Source organism: Schistocerca nitens, chromosome 5, assembly GCF_023898315.1.
Source record: "Schistocerca nitens isolate TAMUIC-IGC-003100 chromosome 5, iqSchNite1.1, whole genome shotgun sequence".
Lineage (NCBI taxonomy): Eukaryota > Metazoa > Arthropoda > Insecta > Orthoptera > Acrididae > Schistocerca > Schistocerca nitens.
This window is the reverse complement of record NC_064618.1, coordinates 641,818,662-641,844,501: the sequence shown is the minus strand read 5'-3', so window position 1 is coordinate 641,844,501 and position 25,840 is coordinate 641,818,662. Positions and strand designations below refer to the sequence as shown.

Below are 25,840 nucleotides of genomic sequence, written 5' to 3'. Positions count from 1 at the left end.
ACGGCCTAACGGTGTGCGGGACCGTAGCCCAGCTTCATGGAGACGGTTGCGAATGGTCCTCGCCGATACCCCAGGAGCAACAGTGTCCCTAATTTGCTGGGAAGTGGCGGTGCGGTCCCCTACGGCACTGCGTAGGATCCTACGGTCTTGGCGTGCATCCGTGCGTCGCTGCGGTCCGGTCCCAGGTCGACGGGCACGTGCACCTTCCGCCGACCACTGGCGACAACATCGATGTACTGTGGAGACCTCACGCCCCACGTGTTGAGCAATTCGGCGGTACGTCCAGCCGGCCTCCCGCATGCCCACTAAACGCCCCCGCTCAAAGTCCGTCAACTGCACATACGGTTCACGTCCACGCTGTCGCGGCATGCTACCAGTGTTAAAGACTGCGATGGAGCTCCGTATGCCACGGCAAACTGGCTGACACTGACGGCGGCGGTGCACAAATGCTGCGCAGCTAGCGCCATTCGACGGCCAACACCGCGGTTCCTGGTGTGTCCGCTGTGCCGTGCGTGTGATCATTGCTTGTACAGCCCTCTCGCAGTGTCCGGAGCAAGTATGGTGGGTCTGACACACCGGTGTCAATGTGTTCTTTTTTCCATTTCCAGGAGTGTAGCTAAAAACAAATGGCGCAGCCCGCCGTTGAGGTGAAGTGTCATACAGTACTGTACTTCGTTTTCTGCATTTGAAGGGAAGCAACGCTGCAGCGCTAGATGCAACAATGCGCCATTATGCGACACCGTGGCTAGGTGGCGCTGACCCCTCCAATTTGGTCCAAGTGTGAACGACGAAAAACATAGCGGCAGACCATCTTTCTGCGAAGCACACGGAATCGCAAGGGAAGTGGATGCCCCGGTGCTGGAAGACCGACATCTCACACTGGAGGAAATTGTGTAAAATGTAAAGGACAGTCTTCGGTCAGGATTCCTCATCTTCCACGACAGTTTCAGAATGACAAAAATTGCTGTCCGCTAGTTTCCGCAATTGCTCTAATCCCATCGAAAAGGCCACGGAACCGGTGCGGTTCAAATGGCTCTGAGCACTATGGGACTCAACATCTTAGGTCATAAGTCCCCTAGAACTTAGAACTACTTAAACCTAACTAACCTAAGGACATCACACACACCCATGCCCGAGGCAGGATTCGAACCTGCGACCGTAGCAGTCCCGCGGTTCCGGACTGCAGCGCCAGAACCGTACGGCCACCGCGGCCGGCGAACCAGTGCGGCAGCAGAAGTGTTGCAGTGTGTCATGTCAGTCAATGTGACATCTTTTGCTACGGAACCGCCATGGAAGTGTGGTGGGTGTATGATCCCAAGCCAAAGGAACAAAGTAGGTAATGGAAACGTGTAAGTTCAGCCACCGCCGATACAGGCGAATACCTAACCGCCATCGATTCGGACTGCCATGGTGTGGTGCAAACAGATTATGCTTCTAAAGGTGCAAACCATCACAGGAACAGACTAACGAAATCTCCTGACGAACTTACGGAGGCTGTGGAGACGAAGCGTCACGGGAAGCTGTCCAAGGCCTTCCATTTGCGCCACCCAACGCATCAGCTTGTTCTACACAGGAGCCAGTAACACACGCTGTTTCTTGAAAGAACAAGTTTTTCTTCGACCCCCCGTCCCCTCTCAGTGTACTTTTGAGATGGCACTCATGACTTCTTTCCTTGGGTGAAGGAATCATTGTGTGGAAGCCATTTTTAGAATGGTAACTTGGTGATTTTTCGGGCTGAACTTTTCCTGAATAGCCAAAATTCGGACTTCTGCAACCAAAGTCTCCGCCAACCCATCCATCATTGGGAAAAATTTGCCGAACTGAAGAGCGATTATTCAGGGTGAAAATTAGTACAGACCGACAAACTCTGCGATGCTGCAAGGGACACCGAAACAAGCGGTTTTCTCTAATGTCATTTTTTCCAGGGAGGATTTTTTTTTAAAACCGGTAGAGGCAGTTTTCTATGGATGAAAATTAATTAAACTGACAGACTCTGGGAGGTCACATGGGACAATGTAAACACTTTTTCTAATGTGTTTTCTTGTGAGGACAAAAAGCAACACAAACAAGCTTTAATCTCTATATATAAAAGGCAATGTCCTAGCTGACTGACTGACTCGTCACCGCCCAGCCCAAACCGCTAAGGGTAGAAACTCCAAGTTTGGAGACAAGATGTGAATCTTATGATATAGGCAGCGTTTAAGAAGGGATATTTCGAAATTCTAGTCCTAACGGGGTGAAAAAGGATATGGAGAGATTATTGAAAAATGTCGCTATTAAGGCATTTTTGAAGCTAAACCTCCGAAAATTGGTATTTAGCTCCTCGGTCAGAGATAAAGAAATTTGTGTTTTAAAAAAATGGTTCAAATGACTGAGCACTATGGGATTTAACATCTGAGGTCATCAGTCCCGTAGAACTTAGAACTACTTAAACCTAACTAACCTAAGGACATCACACACATCCATGCCCGAGGCAGGATTCGAACCTGCGACCGTAGCGGTCGCGTGGAAATTTGTGTTTAAGAATTTTTTGATATTTAACTCTTAGGGGGTAACAATGGGTCAAAGTTTTTTTGAAAATACGAGTATATCACTATTAAAGAATTACTAAAGTATTTTTAAAGCTGTATCTATGTTGATTGGTATTTGATTTTTCTGTTAAAAATAAAAAATATGTGTTTCAGTGTTGTTGGAAATTGAATCTCTAAGGGATGAAACAGGGGATGAGATTTTTTATGAAAATATTTTATTATGAAAGCATTTGTATAGTTAAATACATGAAAATTTAATTTTGGCTTCTCAGTTAGAAATAAAAAATACGTGTTTCGATTTTTTTTGAAAATTCAACCTCTAAGGGGTTGAAATGTGGTAAGACTGACTCACTGACTCATCATCGTCCAGCCCACACCGTTAAGGATAGAAACTTGAAGTTTGGAGAAAGTGTCGATCTTATAGTGTAGGCATCATTTGAGAAGGGATTCTCCGTAATTCCACTCCTAAGGGGATGAAATAAGGGATGAAAGGCTTTTTGGAAGTATGCCGCTATTAACGAAATTTATAAGATAGAACTATGAAAACTGGTATTTGGTTTCTTAGTCAGCATATAAAAAATGCTCGTTTCAGCGTTTTGAAAATTCAACCACTAAATGGGTAAAGTAGTGGATGAAAGTTTTTTAAATAAATAAATACTAAAGAACTACTAAAGGGTTATTAAGGCTACATCTGCGACAATTGGTAGAAAAACTACGTGTTTCAGTGTTTCTGGAAATTTTAGCCCTTAAGGGAGTGCAACAGGAGATGAAATTTTTTTAAAAATACTGCGTTATATTAAAAAAATTTAAAGCTAAATTTGTGAAAATTGGTATTTCACTTATGTTAGATGTAAAGAAATATTTGCTAGGGTATGAAAGTTGTTATGGAACCATCTCCAAAAAAAAAAAAACACAAAAGGCTTGATTAACAAAAACTTCAGCCTCCAGCTACCAGAATCGCTTTTTGGTAAGAAGTACATTCGGAAAAGACCGCGCTTTCGTGACCTTAATTAGAGTGAAAAGCTTAGAAGTTTTGCAATTTGTGAACAACATAAAAATTCGATTAACAAGAACAAAAAAATCTCTGCAGGTCATACAGTCTATGCGATCGAAACATCGGGTGCTAAGCTAGTTCTTTATTACCAAGAGACAACAATTTTTTTCAGTTGTTGCAGAGGTTCAAAACTGTCTCCACTGATTCGTGACAGAGGTTACACCGGTGGGTCATGTTCTGTCTAGCTCGCTCAAAGGCTGCACAGGTGTCTGTAATTCCTACCGCTGCTGCTAATATCCGGTGAACCAGATCTTCTTCTGATCCAACAAGAATTCTGTAGACAAGATTGCATGTATCTAGTCACACAAAAGTGTCCAGGGCGTGAAAAGATTCTGGGAGACAACTATTAAGCAAAGCTTTCCCAGTACGTCGCGGTAAAAAAAATTACTGATTGTTGGACACTTCCGTGACGGGCGAGACAAACGTCTACAGACTGCAAACGTAAGCCAAAAATATGGGAAAATGAAATTAATTTTACTGATAACAGTTGGGAATTAAGCACACGTTTACGTCGTTGTTCAAAAATATCGTGGGGCAGAAGGCCATCAGGGCACTGACACGACTGTCGATGTCATTGCTCGACGGTAATCGACCGATCAGCTTAACAGCATTCTTACGCAAAGATTGCGGGCTTTCAAAAATAATTAATGGTGGCCCTCAACTACGTACCCTCAGACTCAGAGTTGAAATATAAAAAGTTTTGGCTGGTTTCGTTGTCTAGGGACTGAGATACGTAGTTGCCACATTACAAGCCAAATACTGCTGAGTCTACAGTGTACAATATGAATATACACATGAATCGAATGGCCGAAGGTTCCTATCACTCGGCAATTGCGAATTTTGAATGTAACAAAGAAATTTATAAATGAAAGATTGCAATTAAATAAAATCTGCAGGTACTGTTTTTAACGATTTTAAATGATGAGTACTTTAGCAGAAATACCTTTAAGAATGCTGTTTATCACTGCAAAACACTTATTGGTGTCGATGGTCCAGCATTTAAATAAAGTCCGCAGCTCGTGGTCGTGCGGTAGCGTTCTCGCTTCCCACGCCCGGGTTCGATTCCCGGCGGGGTCAGGGATTTTCTCTGCCTCGTGATGACTGGGTGTTGTGTGATGTCCTTAGGTTAGTTAGGTTTAAGTAGTTCTAAGTCCTAGGGGACTGATTACCATAGATGTTAAGTCCCATAGTGCTCAGAGCCAGAGCCATTTAAATAAAATATAAGTTGAATAACAGGGGAATAATAGATTCCTATTTCACGTAATTAGTCATGAACAACAACATAGCTCACGATATATTCACTTCTAAATGCATTATACGTCTTCACTGCAGAAGCCACGAAAATCTCACAAGTGCACAAGTCGGCACTACGAAATATTTTTATTTCCCGCGACCACGCACAAATTGCTAAACACTCTCCAAGTATTTCCTGCGACCGCCTGTCGCGCCATCCCGTCCAGCACTCCCCCGTGTCCTGTGCCACCTGATGCTCCTCCCCCACTTCCATACAGTCTCTCCATTGACTTTGGTAGTCGCATACCGTATTAACGAGCACTGTGATTGGCTAATGCGCTCCAGCCATGTCTCCAAACCAATGCACACTCAGAAACATATTCAAACACATACGAAATACTAGATTTACATTCAAATAACTTGAAATTAAATAAATATTCCTATGGCTGGACCATAAACACGCTCTAACACACATTATTAAATACATAAAAACATTAAAAACCATACATCAGACGAACAGAAACAAAAGTAGGCCAGTAGACTAATGTCTCTGTGCTTTCTAAAACACAGTAAATATTGACCAGTTTCTTCATGAATAGTATATATCAGATATAAACAAAGACATAAAAAAATATATTTATAAGCATGCTGCTACCGTTTTTTCGTGTAACTGTGGAATACTTACGGCCTGACGCAATCAATAGTAATCAGCCACTTTGACCTCCAACAACTCATGTACTATTCAAGTTACATGGTTGTAATCCATACCAATTTAGATTTACACTAATAGCTTTCTAAAGACACGTCGATCGACAAAATCGGATGAACCGTTTAGATTTTAGAAAGTCATTGCTGAGTGTTACTTGTATAATTTACAGTCAGATACTTAACTTTAAACTAATAAAGATATTTAAAATCTGATTACACCTTCAGAATCGTCGTGCAAATAATGATAATGTACGTGTTTCTTTTTAAGGCATCATGATTCCTTTGGCTATTATTAATTTCTACATGAACTGTGAAATGTCTGCCATACTGGTTTCACAAAGTCCGCTATCTTTGGCACTCCCGGCATACAAATCTCCTGCATCGACAGATAGCACAGTCCTCGACACAGTGTCAACATGAAATTCCCAGCCACGCGCTGGGGCTACCCCTCTTGCTCCGGCTAATGTCCGGCACCACGCGGTTGCTGACGAGCTCCGGCTTGCCGAGAGGCCTTTGCGGCCACGCCAACTCCGAACTTCCGAACTTCGAATATTTTCGGGGCGCCACAACTTGCCCGTTACCGCAGAAGATACACGCAAGAAACGAAATGTTCGGCAAGTCGATCTCAGGGTGGTTTAACTTAGAAATATTCCAATAAGAAACGAAACGACATGTTATGTATCCGGTCATTCTATCCTCGAATAATTCGTCAGCATCCTTTCTTTACTGGCAGTAATAGTTGAAACTCTGGAAACCATAACAGTTGTTACCACATTACTCAATGAGGTGTGCTTTTCTAAATAAACTCGACTTACACATTTCAATAAAATATAACATATTTAACTAAATACAGAGATAGATAGCAGCAGATGCTTACACTTCGTGTGATCCAACAGAGAAAAAGCGCCACAGACTAGCGAGAATAAATGAAGTACATAATCAGTTCATCCTTCTTTACTGATACTACGCATTGTTCATTTCCGCTTGGCTCTCTTGGTAAATGTCTCTGGCCAGATGATATCATTACGACTTTAATTAAAAAATGTATTTCTTTATATAGAGAAAACAGGAAACATTATTTTACCATATGTTACAGTATTAATACATTTCTACAAATACGGTTTTGAAATCAGTTTCGGGGCAAGGCATAAATGTCTTTCAGACATAAGATCACATATAACGCTTTATAGGCCGTGGCACAAGACCACCAATGTCACTCCACTTTCCTGGTAACTGTCGGTTCAAGATCGACGCACAGGACGATTGAAATGTGCCGGCGCCCCTTCACGCTAGAGCCATATGCATTGTCTTTTAGCCTCCCTGACAATGCTATGATGAGGAAATTGTAATAATGTTTGTCATTTAATGGTCTGTATAGGATGTATGGCCCAATTAAGCAGTCACCAACAGCATCTGCCTAAACATGCACGCAGAATTGCGACTGAAAAGCACGAGTAAGTGTGGCATGCAGGCTCTCTCACGCAAAACATGGGAATTGTGGAAGTAGAAGACCATTACACGCCGAATATTCCTTCATCTGTAAACAGCACAGAGGACGGAAATTTAAGATGCACCTGACGCGAAAACTGTGGCTATTCATCTGTTTCCAGGTTCTGCACACTCCATCGGTGAAATGGATTAATAACTGCTGATGAAGGACGTTCCTTACATTCGCCTGATTCGTCCCCATATCAAGCACGAGTGCTGAGAGCGATTACACCGTCTTCCGGATTAAAAAATACACAAAGATAGCGCAGGATTAGCCGAGCGGTCTACGGCGCTGCAGTCATGGACTGTGCGGCTGATCCCGGCGGAGGTTCGAGTCCTCCCTCGGGCATGGGTGTGTGTTTGTCCTTAGAATAATTTAGGTTAAGTAGTGTGTAAGCTTAGGGATTGATGACCTTAGTAGTTAAGTCCCATAAGATTCCACACACACACACACACACACAGATAATTACGACATTAGAGAAGAATGTCTGTTTTGGTGTCCCGTGCAACCTCCCAGAGTTTGTCGGCTTGAATAATTTTCCCCTGTATAGAGAGGGACCAACACCAACCAACAATATTTTTGTAGACTCCATCTCATACCTTCGCCTTGTTGCGACCGTGGGGAGCTCCTGAACATTAATCACATTTTCTTCGGCTGCCCTCGATATAGAAGGGAATCCGACTGTCTGCTTACGGAGCTGGTCCGCATGTATCAATCACGTCCTCCTAATGTGTTACTCGTGTTGTCTACGAAGAATTTACATATTTATCGAGTATTCGTGGCACTGGTTTAGAAATTTCGAATTAACTGTACCATAACTATTTTATCAGTTCCAACATTGTGTTCACAGGGAACCAGCAACTTTATTAAAGTTCTTAAAGCGTTTATTAACGATTCTGTCAACAGTTGCAGTTCTTATATTAGGCGACTAGTTTCAACTCTTACAGGTTCATTTTCAAGTCTGGCCTACTGAGCCTGCACTGGCAGTGCCCGATCTTAGTAATAAACATAAAAATGGCAACACATACTTTATAAATGTTTGCACAATGGAATGTCACAATCCATACGTGTGTCTTAGCACGTCAGAATCCAACTATAACTGTTAAGCTTAGGTTTGTGTCGTGTGTGTGTGTGTGTGTGTGTGTGTGTGTGTGTGTGTGTGTGTGTGTGTGCATGTGCGTGCGTGCGTCCCTGTATAAAGGTGCTCTTTCGCACCGTTTAAAATCTGATTGTTTACATAAGATCAGCGAACAAAAAATCAGTCGCCTCTAGAGAAATCATTACAATCAACATTAAATACCGTGTCATTCCGCCCCTAGAATTGAGAACAGACTGTATTCGCTTAGGAATAGAGTCCACAAAATTCTACAGGTACGTCGCTTTCAGGTTAAGCCATTCGCTGAGGATTTGATCGCGTAGTTCCACCCAATTGCGGGGATGTTGATGTCGGCATTTTGCCCGCTGTTCCAGCATGCCCCACAGAATTTCTGTGAGGATCAAGTTAGGTGATTCTGCAGACCAGTCGAGATGTAACAGGGTGGGGGAGTGTTTAGAGAACCAGTCATATGTTCTTCCAGCCAGATTAATGTTACTGTTGTCTTTATCTTGCGGTGTGCGCAATAGCCTCTTGCGAGGTGACGAACTCCAAACGTTCATTGCATGCAGTTTCCATCGCAGTGCTCTCTCGTCAAAAGGTTGGGATGGACCTTTATTCGCTGTCTTCAGCAATTCCTGTCAGGTATGGAAGCGATTTTCATTCAAAAGTCGTGAAATGTATCCCCTATCCCTCTCAATCAGGATCTTTTTGTGGCCACTATTGTGACGCTGTGTTTCGTGTCCACGTGTCTTACATCACTGTTAGCAGACACATTGAACAGTCCGCCTTGAAACGCGAACAAATCCAGGAACTTCACTCGCCCTAGCCATGGGCACGACCAAACAGCAGCCCCCCCCCCCGCTTTAGCCACTCTGTCATGTCTTTACATTTATCCATGTTTACGTAAATAAATGACTCACTGATCGCTACTGCGTTAATGTTCATGTAGAGGCAGTGCGCGTACGGTTGAGCACCTAACGCGATCGCTGCGCCATCTGTAATGGATTAACGATTCATCTGCACATGCGCCTTGGAGCGACTAATTTTTTATCCGATGAGCTTATTTATTTCAGTATTATACTACGACAGCGTGCATTTGTTTTTTTTTATTATTATTATTTACCAAGTAACTGCAGTTATTTTAACTTTCTAACACGTATGTTTCGACTGGCTGTATGGGTGCAACCGAAGGCGAATAAACACAAAACCAACACCATCTACAAGTATCAAGGTCACAGCTTGATTTTCTCGAGGTAATAGTTAAACATTTGTGGCTATCCATCGCAGACAACATGTACAAGCGATGGGATCAAATCATTTTCAATGTAAGGCTCAATTATGTGAATGGATTATGTAGGGCAGTACTGCAGTGCCGACCGTCCTGTAGAGTCTATTGTTCACTGGTGAGATTTCTCTCAACCGTGTTGATGTTCAACTGCCGCAGTAGCCATATTTTTGGGAGTGTAAATCTATATGCCATGTTCGCTCACTTCATCAGCATCGATTCTTGTGGCCTGGAATTTTACATCATCCATTTCAGTGGTGTTCATTCGATATGTGGTGCATTCACATTTAGATAGGAATGTCCATGTGCTTGATTTTTGTAACTGCACCTCGTGTTGTGAAGTGGTACAATGCACTCTTTAAAACAGGATCTTGTGCGCCATAAAATTAGCACACTAAAACACGGGTGTAGGAGCAGGCAGCAAGTAGGAGAATAACTTACCGTGTCGATGCCGGCGAACATCATGTCCAGCGCCATCACGATGGCGACGCGAGGGTCGTCGTTGGAGATCAGCAGCCTCTCCAGCACGCTGAGTTCTCCAGCCGACACGTCTGCTGGACCGCGTTTCTTCATGCGGTCCATCGCCTCGTTGATGCGCCGCAGTGCCACCCTGCGTGCAACAAACTTCTGAAAACGCAACTGGGTCCTTCGGTTTTTAAGCAACGAATGTGGTCTATGGTGTAGTTCTATCGGGTTAGCAGCTGAATCAAAGTGTCGTTCTGCGTCTACGTTTCAACAAGTTTTCTACTAGTCATCTTCAGGAGAAGTGAAGTACGCTGATAACCCGAGAAAACTTCATTATCGAGATTCACTCAGAGAGCCTGCAATCCCGTACATCGTACGTTGTCATCTAACAAGGGAACCTCCCCATCGCACCCCCCTCAGATTTAGTTATATGTTGGTACAGTGGATTGGCCTTGAAAAACTGAACACAGATCAATCGAGAAAACAGGAAGAAGTTGTGTGGAACTATGAAAAAATAAGCAAAATATACAAACTGAGTAGTCCATGCGCATCATAGGCAACATAAAGGAGTACGTGAGCTAAGGAGCGCCGTGGTCCGGTGGTTAGCGTGAGCAGCTGCGGAGCGAGAGGTTCATGGTTCAAATCTTCCGTCGAGTGAAAAGTTTATTTTCTTCATTTTCGTAAAGTTATGATCTGTCCGTTCGTTCATAGACGTCTCTGTTCACTGTAATAAGTTTAGTGTCTGTGTTTTGCGATGGGAACCTTGTTATGCAAGTCGCGAGCTATATTTAATGGATTCATATTGCCCACGGAATACATCTCACGTATTTAATGCACTCTCGTCCAAACTGCCAGCCAGCCAGCCAGGGAGCCTCGTTAGCAGGAATTCTCTCTCTTCCGTGCGCTGTAGTCGACTGACGTCGTTTGTTTCGATGTCTGTTTAGGTGTAGCGTCCCCATTCTACAGCGCAGTTACCTCGCATCGGACGGACGGACGGACAGGTCTGAAAATAAAAAACTAAAATTTTCACTCGAGGGAAGATTTGAACCAAAAACCTCTCCTTCCGCAGCTGCTCACGCTAACCACGGGACCACGGCGCTCCCTAGCTCACCTTATCCTTGATATTGCCTATGTTGCGCATGGACTACTTAGTTTGTATATTTTGCTTATTTTTTTCATAGTTACACACAACTTCTTCCTGTTTTCTCGATTGATCTGTGTTCAGTTTTTCCACTGTGCCAACTTATAACTAAATCTGAGGGGGATGCGATGGGGAGGTTCCCTTGTAAGAAGGAAAGCATACATACAAACCGTCAACCGCTTTCCTCGTCATATGTAAAATGGATACACACTTAAATACAATAAAATTTGCTCTTCTAATATATTGTCGTGAAGTGTTTTCGAGAAATCTATGTTAAATGTCTTACGAGTGTGCTCAATACCATACCATTGACCCAGCTGTCGAGCAGCTGCGTTATGGCAGCCGACTGATGTGGCAGACTGGAAATCTCTTAATCTTCGACCTAGTACTTGAATCTCTACAATGACAACCATTTCGCTACATTCTTTGAAATGTATAACAAGGAATCATACGCTCTCTAGTATCACAAGTGAGCCAAAACTATTTCTGTTTACTGCTGACATAGATTGTGTGCAACACTGGCACTGTTTCAGATAGTGATGCTGTTCATGGCTTATAGAAAATAAACTAACGCTAAATCGCAGTAAGACTCAGTTGTCACAGTTTCTAACACACGATTCAACAAACCTGATGTTTTCATTTCATAGGATGGGCATATGATTAGTGAAACTGAGAAGTTCAAATTTCTTGGTGTTCAGATAGTAAACTGTTGAGGAAAGCCCATGTTCTGGATCTTGTTCAAAGAGTTAATGCTACAATTTTTACTATTAGAGCCCTATCAGAAGTAAGTTATGGTTCGATACAAGAAGTAGTCTACTTTCCTTATTTTCATTCGCTTATGATGTATGGTGTCATATTGGGGTAACTTTTCCCATTCTCAAAGCGCATTTTTTGCTCAGAAACGGACCGTTCGGGCAGTCGACCCCTGTCCATTAGTCTGGGTATTCTGACACTGGCCTCTCAATACATATATTCTTTACCGGCGTTTCTTGTTAACAATATCAGCTTATTCCCATGAATTAGCAGCTTTCACTCAGTTAATACTAGGCAGAAATCCAGTCTGCATTTGTATCGCAATTCCTTGACTCTGCAGCATCCATTTTCAACAAGCTACCGCTAAATTCAAAAATCGTACCAATAATCCACGCACTAAACTGAAGAGTTTTCCCATTGGTCACTCCTTTTATATTGTCAAGCACTTTCTTGAAAAATTAAGCTGATTCCTGTGTTAAATTGTTGATTGCGTTTACTTAAAATAATGGCTTGTCGTTTTTTGGATTCATAACTATTTTATTTTAGCTGTTATTACACTACTTGTCATTAAAATTGCTACACCAAGAAGAAATGCAGATGATAAACAGGTATTCATTGGACAAATATATTATACTAGAACTGACATGTGATTACGTTTTCACGCAATTTGAGTGCATAGATTCTGAGAAATCAGTACCCAGAACAACCACCTCTGGCCGTAATAACGGCCTTGATACGCTTGGTCATTGAGTCAAACAGCTTGGATGGCGTGTGCAGGTACAGCTGCCCATGCAGCTTCAACACGATACCACAGTTCATCAAGAGTAGTGACTGGCCTATTGTGACGAGCCAGTTGCTCGGCCACCATTGAGCAGACGTTTTTAATTGGTGAGAGATCTGGAGAATGTGCTGACCAGGGTAGCACTCGAACATTTTCTGTATCCAGAAAGGCCCGTACAGGACCTGCAACATGCGGTCGTGCATTATCCTGTTGAAATGTGGCTGCACGATCCGTTACAGTCATGCGAATAAAATGCCTGTCATCTCGACTGCTAGTGATACAAGGCCGTTGGGATCCAGCACGGAATTCCGTATTACCCTCCTGAACCCACCGATTCCATATTCTGCTAACAGTCATTGGATCTCGACCAACGCGAGCAGCAATGTCGCGATACGATAAACCGCAATCGCGATAGGCTACAATCCGACCTTTATCAAAGTCGGAAACGTGATGGTACATATTTCTCCTCCTTACACGAGGCATCACAACAACGTTTCACCAGGCAACGCCGCTCAACTCCTGTTTGTTTATGAGAAATCGGTTGGAAACTTTCCTCGTGTCTGCACGTTGTAGGTGTCACCACCGGCGCGAACCTTGTGTGAATGCTCTGAAAAGCTAATCATTTGCATATCACATCATCTTCTTCCTGTCGTTAAATTTAGCGTCTGTAGCACGTCTTCTTCGTGGTGTAGCAATTTAAATGGCCAGTAGTGTACTTTTCTGCTGCAATTTCAGGTACTGACACGTTCCATTCCTTGGAGATTGGCTCCTCAATTTGGTACTACGGAACTACACGTGTAAAATAAATAAATAAAAATGTACATTATTGAGAGATGGTATATCTCAATATGACTTCACTCTAGTATATACATCTACAGTGGACATGATAATAATAAAAATTTGTGAGAAAATGAGCATTTGAAACTACCTAAGAGATTAAAACCGTGTGCCGCATAGATACCCGCACTCAGAGCCTTGCCTGTCGCAGACAGTAATCTTACAGGCTGAGCTATCAAGACACAACCCATGACCCGTTCTCACAGCTTCACTTTCGCCAGTACCTCGCTTACTATCTTCCAAACTTCACACGAGTTATCTTGCATGCCTTGTGGGTCGAATAGAATAAATCGTTTTATCCGCAGCCGAGTGTGCGCTGCTTTAAAGCTATCTAACAGGTGGGCCAAACATCTGACGTTGTTCAAGTCCCTTATATAACCTAGCAGACCTGGTAACAAAACTAAACACGAACAACGCTGATGCACTCTGGTGGTCATTTTATCTGTCAGAGAGAAGTGCGACACTAATTAATTACATACCCGGCGACGGTGTGTACGTGTACGGAGTTAAATTGACGTCTTCTGGATACTCCATTTTTTCTGTCAGACAGAGCCTATTGCAAATACAGTGTATATTACTCAAAGCAGCCACAGCCCGATATGACTTCATTGCGATATGTACACGTATCTGTCGACAAATAAATCATTGTTTTATCACGATTCCTTATTATACAGGGTGCCAATTATTGAACTATATGAAATAAAATCGTCACAACTCCTGAACGGTTCAAACGTTCAAACTGCACTGTTGGCCGCAGTGCATGATGGGAATTAGTGTGCGCATGCGTGGTTTGGTTTAGCAACGAAGGCTACTTTCATTTGGATGGGTTCGTCAGCAAGGAAAATTGGTGCATTTTGGGGACTCAGAAGAAGCATTTCGCGATCGAGAAGTCTCTTCACCTTCAACGGGTGACTGTATGGAGAGCAGTGTCCGATCACGGAATAATCGGTGCGATATTTCTTGATGGAACGGTGACCACCGGACGACAACCAAGGTTTTGGGAGATGATTTCATCCCCATTATCCAAACTGACACCGGTTTCGACAAGATGTGATTCATGCAAGACGGAGCTCGACCCCATCGAAGCAGGAGAGTGTTTGATGTCCTGGAGGAGAACTTTGGGGACCGCGGTACCCAGAGGCCGCTGGCATGGGCCTCGACTGGCCGCCATATTCTCCGGATCTGAACACATGCGACTCCTTTTTGTGGGGCTATATTAAAGACAAGATGTACAGCAATAACCCCAAAAGCATTGCTGAGCTGAAAACAGCCATGGTCCGACACTTCTGCGGGTCCTGCAGAATTTCACTCTTCGGTCTGCGCCACACCATCGCCAATGATGGCAGCCATATCGAACATGTCATAACCTAAATCCTAATATCTGTAGTAACGTTTACATGTTGAATAAAGAGCGTGCACGCCGAAGTTTGTAACTAATTTATGTTTTTTTCACGTAGTTCAAAAATTGTTACCCTGTATCTTGATTATACTTCGGTTTAAATGTATCCGATAATTATCAATATTATTTTCATTATTATTGGCGTTTGGACTCTACTCGACAACAAAGCGCCTTTTCAGAGTTCTGTTTCAGCTTTACTTTGGCGTCAGTACCACTTTTATTCTCTCAACATGCGCTCTTTTCCGCTTGTCAGACCAAGTTGTTCCAGTGTGCTTGGGTTTCTCTGCCTGTGAAATTTCTGCCTAACATTTTTTTATTTCTGGTACATCAGGTTGCGATTCTTTTACTGTCTTCGGAGCTTCTTTTATTGCACCGGTCCATTTGATTGTTTAATTTTCAGCGTTATTAAGTCTTTTTCTTAAATTCCACAGTCTGTCCAGCTAATCTGTTGCTCCATTCTTTTGATATGCACATAGAATTTTAGTCTGCGTTTTTCATATCCGAATAAATGTTGGTATACTGTACTTTGCAACTTCTTCATTTGCTCTTAGTGTGTATCTTCCTTCTTCAGTATAACTTGAACCTAAAATTTTTCTGATTGCTTTTCGTTCTTTCGTTTAAATTTCTTCAGTGTCACTCATTTTGTTTGAAATGAGTGTTTCAGTCCCATGAAGACTCTCTGGTTTGATGAATGTTGTATAGTCTAGTCTCAGTATTGTATATGTTGAGATGATTTTTTATTTCATTGGAGATATCTTTTGTAAATATAAAGACTGTTTCCCTTCTGTGGCAACGAATTTCGTAACTAATCTTTTTCCAGACCGGTCTTCTGAATGGTTTCGCCTAAGTATTTGAACTGAGAAACTCTCTATTTTCTCGTATTTAGTTCTTAGAATTTTGTGCGACCGTTTCTAGACAACGATTTTGTTTCTTCAAATAATATTTGGATACCTAGTTTTTCTACTGTTTCTTTAAGAACTTCTGTTTGCTTTCTGCTGTTTGAATGTGCTGGCATAGAATCGCCAGGTCGTCTGTAGAAGATAAGCAGTCTGTCCTAACATTGGTTGTTCCTAATTTGATCGGCTCATCAATTTTAAGCTCTAATTTAAGTTTCGGCCCTTCTGGATCATTTTTTCTCAAACACAGTTGAAAAATATTGGAGACGGTCCATCATCTTGTGTCACGGCTCTTTTAATTTCGAAATATTCTGAGATTTTTCCTTCTGAATTTGAACTTAGATTTTGTACCATTAAGTGTTTCCCAAGTAATTGCAGTGATTTAGAGGTCCAGATACTGTCAGAAGATGTTCGGTTTTTATTTTGGCGTTGTTGCAGTGATTATCGTTTTTGTTTACTTCTAGGCCTTCTGTCGCGATGTCAGCCCGTTTTGACTAATATATTGTAAGCATTATTTCCATGTGAACAAAATCGGAAACTTATGGAGGCTTTGAAATTTATTTTCGTCCACTGAATCTTGCGTAAAACTAGACTTCAGCGTCATTTGAAATTGTAAAAATGATAACTTTAGTCGATGTTCTAATTCTGTCGTATAGCTAGTTTGACGGCATAAGACTGACGTTACAGTTCACCGTAATAAATCAAGCAGTTTCAGATGAAGGTGTTTAGTTCCAAGTGAGATAGGGAAGTTACTGAAAAAGTGAACGGGGAAATAGGTGGCGCTAACCTCAAATGACACCGCATTTTCGTCTCTGTGTAAGAGTATACTGGTGACACTAATGGTGACCGTATCGAACTGCGGTAGACAACATGTATTCCTCCTGCTATAGGCCTGTGAGGTTCCTTTTAGTTGCTCACTTCGTTGACAATCACTCACCTCCTTGCCGTCAATCATAAAATCTTCTACAGCAATAAAACTTATTTATTTCTAAAAAGTGAAGCACAACCCGCTTTCAGGATATGTATCCCATCTTCAGCTACATATTAAAATGTGAGTCCACAGAGCATGCATAAATGAGGTTGAAATATGTTAAAATAGTGTATCCCTGGTACACAACCCAAAGTTGAAAGTTTGGGCATTTCAACTTTGCGTTGGGCTTGGTACGGGTCTGACTTGCGTCTATGCAGCACTGTGTTCGAAAGACTGGCCACCTATCCCTTTGCGAATCTAGGTGTGGCGCGCCCCTAAGCGCTGACCGTTGTTCTCTTCTGTGAGAGTCTTTTGGGGCTGAGCTGATCTGGAGAAGGAGACCAAACTGCGACGTCATCGGTCTCATCGGATTCTGGAAGGAAGTCGGCCGTGCCCTTTCAAAGGAACCATCCCGGCATTTGCCTGAAGCGATTTAGGGAAATCACGGAAAACCTAAATGAGGATCGTCGGACGCGAGATTGAATCGTCGTCCTCCCGAATGCGAGTCCAGTGTGCTAACCACTGCGCCATCTCGCTCTGTGGGCTTTTGGCAGACCTAGGATTGAAGAGGATATCCTGCGCAAACAGGGAGGTAATTCGAAGTGTGACTGCAGATGGAGACCATAGATTACTGGTGGGACAATGGAAAATGAATCAGTGTGTGAAAAATAGAAAACGCAAGAAAGTGATGAGGATACGGGACTGGAAACTGAAGGAGGGTTAAAGTGCTGGGAAGTATAGAGAATTAATCACACAAAAATTTCCAAAAGAAGTTATCTGCGACGTAAAAAAAGAATGGAGTTTCTTCAAAGACACGTTAGTCGTAGCAGCACAAAAAGTATGTGGTAGAACATCTGGAAAGGAAAAAGTAAGACAGACAAGTTGGTGGGATGATACCACAGTCCAAGCAGTTAGGAGAAAAAAAATGGAGCATGGAGAAAGTGGCGCAAAACTAAAAATGACGAGGACCATAAAAGATATATAGAGGAAAACAGGAAGTACAAAGAAATAGTGGAAACAGCAAATAAAAAGGCATGGCAAGAGTTTACAAAAAAACTTGAAGAAGATGTGAAGAGCAATAAGAAAATATTCTATAAAATGATTAAATCATAAAAGGAAGGCTTCGGAAGAACCACTAAAGATGGAAACAGAGGATGGTACTGTGATTGAAGATCCAGGGATCTCTGGAGAGAACACTTTAAGACCCTGTTAAACGCTGAGGAGCAGGTACACGAGGAAACGACAAATAATGGAGAAATTGTGAGAAGTTGAGAAACAGAATTAGGACAAATTACACGGAAAAAATGGAAATAGCTGTGAAGAAGATGAATGGGGGGAAAGCCTCAGGACCTGATGAAGTATCAGTGGACATGATAAGAGCAGCAGGTCCATTGGGAATGCAATGGCTGTGTAGAGTACTATCAAGTGTGTGGAGAAATAGTACAATACCTAACGATTGGAGAAGAGGAGACATTGTTCCCCTCTTCAAAAAAGGCGATAAAAGACTTTGTAAAAACTACAGAGAAATAACCTTAGTTATGAGTCATACATCCAAGATTTTTGAAAGAATTTTACTAAATCGAATGAGTGAAAAGATAGAGGAGCTGAGGGAAGAACATCATGGGTTTAGGAAAGGAAGAAGCACGATCGACCTGACATTTTCCATCCGTCGACTGTTGGTTGGGGAGTATAACAAATGGGTGATAATGGTTTTTATAGACATAGAAAAGGCATATGACTCAGTCAACAGGGAAAGACTCTGGGAAGAAATGAAGAAGATAGATATAGAAGATGGATACATTAATGTAATAAAGACAGTGTACAGAGGACACAATTGTAGAATTAGAACACCATTGGGGAACTCTGAATACTACGAAACAAGACATGGACTTAAACACGGATGTAGTCTACTTCCTGCACTTTTTAATGTTGTGATGGACGTAATGAATAGGGAAGTTAAAGATATAGTAAAATAAAAAGACAAAAATATGATTTTTGAAGATGATATTGTAATATGGGGTGGTAAAGTGGAAGATGTACAGTTACAACTGAATGAGTGGAAGGAAATAATGAAAAGGTATAGATTAAAATAAATAAAGATGAGGGTGGAGCAATGGTATTTGGAGGAGACAAAGGGATAAACGGAAATATTACTTTGAATGGAGAGCCCCTCAAAGTGGTAAACAGTTTCACTTATTTAGGGAGTGAAATATTTAGTGATGGAAGAATAAACAATGACATTAATAGGAGCTTACAGAAGGGAGGCAATTTCTATCAAACAATAAAACACCTGATCTGGAATAAGGAAGTTTCAGAAAAAGCAAAACTCCTTATGTATAAGAGTTATTACTTCCCTATTGTCACCTATGGAGGAGAAACATGGACAGTGACAGAAAGTGACTAGAGGAGACTGCAACCAGGGGACATAAAATTTCTTAGAGCAGTTAAGGGAAAAAGAAAAATGGACAGAGTAAGGAATATAGATATTAGAAAGGACCTTAAACAAGAAACTATGAGAGAAGAAATTGAAAAAAAAAGAGATTAAGATGATACTGGCATGTTAAGAGGATGCGTGGGCAGAGAATACCCAAAATTATGGAAGAACTAAACATGGATGGAAAAAGACCTAGAGCGCTCCCGGAACAGGGTGGAAAACGGGAGTGAGAATATCTGTGGAAAGGAGAGGTGTGTCCTGGCAGCAAGTGGAGGAAGAAAAGTGGTGGGAGGACCGAACCAAATGGAGAGGACTCGTCAGCACCCAGACCCGGCAGTAGCTGGAGCGGGATCCGAATGTAGATAGATCTTGCACAAGCCATGTACCAGGGATGCACTATTTTAACATATTTTAACCTCAGTTATGCATCCTTTGTGGACTCAAGCTTTAAAACGCACCTGAAAGTGGGATACATGCCCAGAAAACGGGTTGTGATGTCCTTTTTAGAAACAAGTAATGTTATGATTGACGGTGAATAACAGATGTGGATGTCCCGTCGAGAGAAAAGTGTGCCTCCCCTTGTCTATGTAGATCGTTACATCATTAGTATTATTTGAGGATCGGTTGGGGGAGGTTCATTAAACAAAGTGAATTGAGATGTCACTTTTTTTATTGTATACTTTGTCGACATGTATTATGGTAAGAATCACGCTACGGGATTCGGATAAAACTTCAGCTTCCATGAATGATTCAATCTTGGTGGACATTATCTACTTGCTAATTATTGTCCAATATCTTTCCGAGAAGCGACCGTAAGATTCGTTACACTATTTGGCTTTCTTTTTAATACTTCATTCTACAGCGTGTTACTACACAGAACAAAATCAGTAGCACAAGTAATAGTCCATTTGAATCGGACAATTTATGGTTCGTTCCTCAAATATTTGTTCTGCTGGAGTGCCTACGGAAAGCAGAGCATGAAAAACAGGACACACCTTACTGTTCAGTGGCTATGGAAGTAATATCTAAACGTAAATAGCATTTCTGTCGAATTTTCAGCGAGCCAATGCTTTCATGCTTTTACGGTGAGCCCATACTAATAACCACAAACCCAATGAGGGAGAATAAGAACGGCGTTGAAAATGTGAGAACTTTGAACAGTGGAACATAAGAAGCCCCCAAACTTATACCATAGATGATTCAGAGCACTCTTTTCTTAGCTAAGAAAATTCTCTGAAAATTCACAATATTGTACTGAAAGAAAAACAGTCATCTTATAGGAGGCTGTAGAGTGAAAACAATCAAAATAAACCAGAATCTGTGGAGATTACTCTAACGGTGCAAACAGCAACACTCACCGATCCTTAATGAGGTGCTCTATCATCTGATATAAAAAATTATAGGCTACTTCAGCTCCTCCTAAATACATGCGTAATAAAGTACTGTGGCGTTCAAACCAACATTCAGTTTGAGAACGGCTTTACCAATGTTTACCCTATTGATCCAACTGGCTTCTTGCGGCGCTGCCAGTACTCTTTTTTCGTTCTATTAACATTTGTGAACATCCCAAAGAACCAAACAGAGCTCAAGAATATCAGTTTTCTCTTGCTTGGAGAGCGCTACTGTTCTTTATTTTATTCCAACACCGGTTTCGGCTTTTATATGGCTCTGAGCACTATGGGACTTAACATCTGAGGTCATCAGTCTCCTAACTAACCTAAGGACATCACACACATCCATGTCCGAGGCAGGATTCGAACCTGCGACCGTAGCGGTCGCGCGGTTCCGGACTGAAGCGCCTAGAGCCGCTCGGCCACAACGGCCGGCCGGTTTTTATACTGAAGCAATTGTCTAGTGGAATCTGAAACTGATATTGTAAATGCCACCAAAAGTTGTACATAATGATTTAATGAACATTTAAATAATATACATAAGGGGAAAGTAAGAGTTAGGCCATTAAAAACTTTCTTAATTTTACGCATGTACAGTATTAGTTCAGAAAAAAATAAAAGAAAAATTTAGCTTACATTGGCGAGTCACAGTCAAATGATTAAGAAAGTAAAATCGGGTCGATTTAAAAGTGATTTAACCAACAACATCGCAGGAATAATGGGACTCTCACGATTACAAAAACAATAAATTTTGATAAATTTAAAATATTGACATGCTTTAACATTAAAAGGAATTATATTTTGACGTATTATAAGTTTTAGATTGCATGCTTTACCAATGAAAAGCTAAAGGTAGTTTTCTATATCTCATGAGATTCTAAAATAGTCGGAGTGGACGGTACATAAAGTTACGTCTTTAAGCGTGAGCGGGCGAAAGTTAAAGTTAGAACGCTAGATCTACAGAGGTCTCTGGCGTTATCTTGGGCGCAAAGTGTGCTCCTTACGTGATAAAGACGTGTTTACTAACATCTGAACGCAAAACGAAATTGCGGAGTGCTTTCAACGGAAGCTGTCAATAACGATGTGGTATATGTAATCTCCAGAGTCCACAGCTGTAGCTGAGGGCCGTCAGGGGGATACTAGTTCGGTTCACGGAACTGCGAGGGATTTTTCTTTGCTGGGAGAACTGATATGAAATGCACACAGCGTCATGAGGTCAACTGAGGAGCTTCTCGACCGTTTAGTAGTGGCTGAAACGTCAAGAAACAGATAACGACCGAGAGGGCGGTGTGCTGACAACATGCCCATCCCTAGTACGCGGAACTTTACGTTTTTTTGTCAGTTCAGAAAAATCATGTATCTTAGTGAGCACTTTTCGCTTAACGACGTTTCCTTGGATTGTTGCAGGGGAAGATAAACGTCTATTCTTCATATACGTCCGTAAAGTATCCCTTCTAAATTGTATGAAGAATTACGAAGTTGTTTTCGGTACTGTGCACCGTGCGGCTGTCTTATATGAGGTGACCTGCGAAGACGGATTTACTTCCTATGTTTTTCCTTTTCATTTCTGTGTGTTCTTTGTATCGCGTTTTAAAATTACTTCCTGTTTGTCCGTTGCGCTTTACAGTGAGATTAGTAATATGTGCATAGCATCGTTCCGATATAAGTCTTGCGTTGTGTTAATGTTGTGTGTTAAAAGATGTAGCAATGAAGATTCTGATTTATAAGCTACGTGTAGATCATGCTTTTTTTTAAAAAAAAATCTGAGTTTATATCAGGCCTGGCCGTAGAAATGAAATGATACAACTTGTTTTTTTACTTGCTTTCTCATTTTGTTAAGATTGATTTCTTTCAGGCTAAATGAAATTACAAATTTTGTCAACTACCAAGCTCTGACAGCCGTTATTCTGGGGCGTATTTCGCCATCAGTTAAGTTCCTTTTTTACTTCAGCAGCAAACAGTCGCAGTTTAAGGAATTTACTTATTGTAGCTAGGAACGCCCTTTTGTTTTGAGAATGACGACACGATGAATGAGGAATGATTAGGGAATGAGACACTTAAAGTAGTAAATGAGTTTTGCTATTTGGGGAGCAAAGTAACTGATGATGGTCGAAGTAGAGAGAATATAAAATGTAGACTGGCAATGACAAGGAAAGCGTTTCTGAAGAAGAGCAATTTGTTAACATCGAGTATAGATTTAAGTGTCAGGAGTTGTTTCTGAGACTATTTGTATGGGGTGTAGCCATGTATGGAAGTGAAACATGGACGATAAATAGTTTGGACAAGAAGAGAATAGAAGCTTTCGAAATGTGGTGCTACAGAAGAATCTAATGAGGAGGTATTGAATAGAATCGGGGAGGAGTTTGTAGCACAACTTAACTAGAAGAAGGGATCGGTTGGTAGGACATGTTCTGAAGCATTAAGGGATCACCAATTTAGTACTGGAGGGCAGTGTGGAGGGTAAAAATCGTAGAGGGAGACGAAGAAATGAATACACTAAGCAGATTCAGAAGGATGTAGGCTGCCGTACATACTGGGATATGAAGCAGCTTGCACAGGATAGAGTAGCATGGAGAGCTGAATAAAACCAGTCTCAGGACTGAAGACCACAACAACAACAACGTCGGAAGATTTAGGTTTATGATAAATTCCAAAAGCATGACTAGGCTGATTCATAGTAATAGAATGATCTAAAAAATTAATGCTTTTATCCCGATGGTGCTCAACTGTAAAAGTAATATTTTGGTGTATATTACTAAAGGCGCTTGCAAATTGGTCGATATTTTGTTGCGAGCCACAGAATGTTCTATGAAACCCAACCCAGTTATATTGATCTTATTGGAGGAAAGCAAAGAATGTCATCAACATATCGTTTGTAGTACGCTATATAGACAGTAACTTCAGGCTGGTATTTAAAAAAATTTCTTTTTCACTTGCTCGTATATAGTAACGTGCAAGCGCGCTACATTGCGAGACCGAGAGGTTGGTTCAAGTGGGATCGAATCCACGCGGCGGATTAACAACTGCAGGCTAGTACACAGTCCATCCTGAGAGTGGTTTTTAGGCGGTTTCCTACACACGTTTAAACAGATGTTTGGCTGATCTCGAAATTTCGCCTCAGAGAATATGGTACACAGCAGTTACAATACGATAATATACAGGAAAACAGTAACACAATTCACAGAGATATAGCGCACTGAACTTCCCTCCCTGAGATCACCTTGACGGTTATGACGTCGGGATGTGTGCCTGGATGCAAAGTTACATAATGTAATAAAATTTGCCAAATCGTGAAAAAGCGGTCTACATCCCTGAGGCAGAACAAATGCTAGGGAAGAAGAAAGAAGAAGAACATTTGAAGAATTTATTTCCCAAATGATCGACGAAGATAGCCGCTCGTGTAGGTGCCAAAGGAGGCCCATAGTTAATCTACCCTTTCGAAGGTAGTTTTTTTTTTTTTTGGAAAGATGAGAAGTGTTGGTATAGTATTACATCTAGTAACCTGATAATTGTAGTAATTGCTTTGGGGGAAGGGGGTGGAGTATCTTCAGTGTTAGCAGTTAATTTAATTGATGTTGTCATATCGTTTATAACCGTTAGTGTACATATTTGTGGCCGGCCGCGGTGGTCTAGCGGTCCTAGGCGCGCAGTCGGGAACCGCGCGACTGCTACGGTCGCAGGTTCGAATCCTGCCTCGGGCATGTATGTGTGTGATGTCCTTAGGTTAGTTAGGTTTAAGTAGTTCTAAGTTCTAGGGGACTGATGACCACAGATGTTAAGTCCCATAGTGCTCAGAGCCATTTGAACCATTTGAACATATTTGTGACCGCTTGTGAAGTAAAATAAAGAACCTTTTAGTAATTGGTGCGGTAAGTGATTGACTCAAAATGTGTCGTTAGAGAGCCCTGTACGTGTTCTCCTCCAAACATATACTTTCTGCTCAGAGTTCTAGCAGCAGATGGAAGCCTTCCGTTCTCAGTGCAGCGGATCACACGAGACGGGGCCAGCTGGTGAGCTCCACTTACTGGTAGAAGTAGTCCTGCGCCTTGACCATACGCCTCCAGTTGGGCGTGCTGATATACCGCCAGGGCGAGGGCTGCAAGTCCAGCTTGAGCATGCAGTCGAACACGGTGTGTGCCGCCTCGATCATCCGCTGCGGTTCCGAGTCTGGGGGCAGGTTACCCTCCAGGCAGCCGAGGCGCGTGTCCAGGGCCACCAGGGAAATGGCTGTAAGAAAACAGTAACAGCTAGTGGAGACGGGATCAAACGCAAAAATTCAGTTCTGAACAGTATGCATCAAGCGACAATGGTAAATGGCCTCACGTCCCAGGCAAATGGCCTCAGGGCCCAGGCTGGAGCTTCGCCAAAGGGTTGAGGAAGATTTCCAAATGTCTCATAGGAACCCGAGAAATAAGGAGAGGAAGATGACTGGGAAAATTATCAATTCCAAAACTGGGAATGTACTCGAACTGAAGTACACACTGCCTACACTGATCTGAATTCACAACAAAATGACAAGACTAAAAGTGAGTCAATTATACACTCATCAGAAAAAGTTTTGCATGAGCCATTTATTTCGAAATTCATGGCACAAAAATTAGCTGAAAACCCTATGTGTTTATTCATTTGCATTGTGTTCAGGTCACCAAATTAAATCAACCAACATTTGTGTAAAGACAAAACTGTGTGTCAATAAAATTCTTCTGGGCTGTTGACCGCATTGTCAAGATATAAAATTGTCCGACGTTTCGGCCACTATTGGAAGAGACCTACCTCAGGACTGTGCTGAGCTGATTGCCATCGGACATAGACTACTGGCCATTAAAATTGCTACACCTCGAAGATGATGTGCTACAGACGTGAAATTTAACCGACAGGAAGAAGATGCTGTGATATGCAAATGATTAGCTTTTCAGAGCATTCACACAAGGTTGGCGCCGGTGGCGACACCTACAACATGCTGACATAAGGAACTTTTCCAACCGATTTCTCATACACAAACAGCACTTGAGCGGCGTTGCCTGGTGAAACGTTGTTGTGATGCCTCGTGTAAAGAGGAGAAATGCGTACCAACACGATTCCGACTTTGATAAAGGTAGGATTGTAGCCTATCACGTGCTGGATCCCGACAGCCTCCTATCACTAGCAGTCGAGATGACAGGCATCTTATCCGCATGGCTCTAACGGATCGTGCAGCCACGTCTCGATCCCTGAGTCAACAGATGGGGACGTTTGCAAGACAACAACCATCTGCACGAACAGTTCCACGAAGTTTGCAGCAGCATGAACTATGAGCTCGGAGACCATGGCTGCGATTACCCTTGACGCTGCATCGCACACAAGAGCGCCTGCGATGGTGTACTCAACGACGAACCTG

General features: G+C 42.1%; 1 protein-coding gene across 3 annotated transcripts in view; it reads right to left on the bottom strand.

The window, feature by feature from the left end:
* The window catches only part of LOC126259450 (probable cytochrome P450 301a1, mitochondrial), a 301,288-nt gene that overhangs the window by 24,312 nt on the left and 251,136 nt on the right, over positions 1–25,840 (bottom strand). For all 3 annotated transcript variants that reach the window (XM_049956269.1, XM_049956271.1, XM_049956270.1), the window contains exons 7-8: positions 24,489–24,690; positions 9,838–10,006 (exon numbers count right to left, since the gene is read on the bottom strand). In XM_049956269.1, the coding sequence (XP_049812226.1) occupies positions 9,838–10,006; positions 24,489–24,690 (371 nt within the window). The remainder of the gene's footprint in view (positions 1–9,837; positions 10,007–24,488; positions 24,691–25,840) is intronic.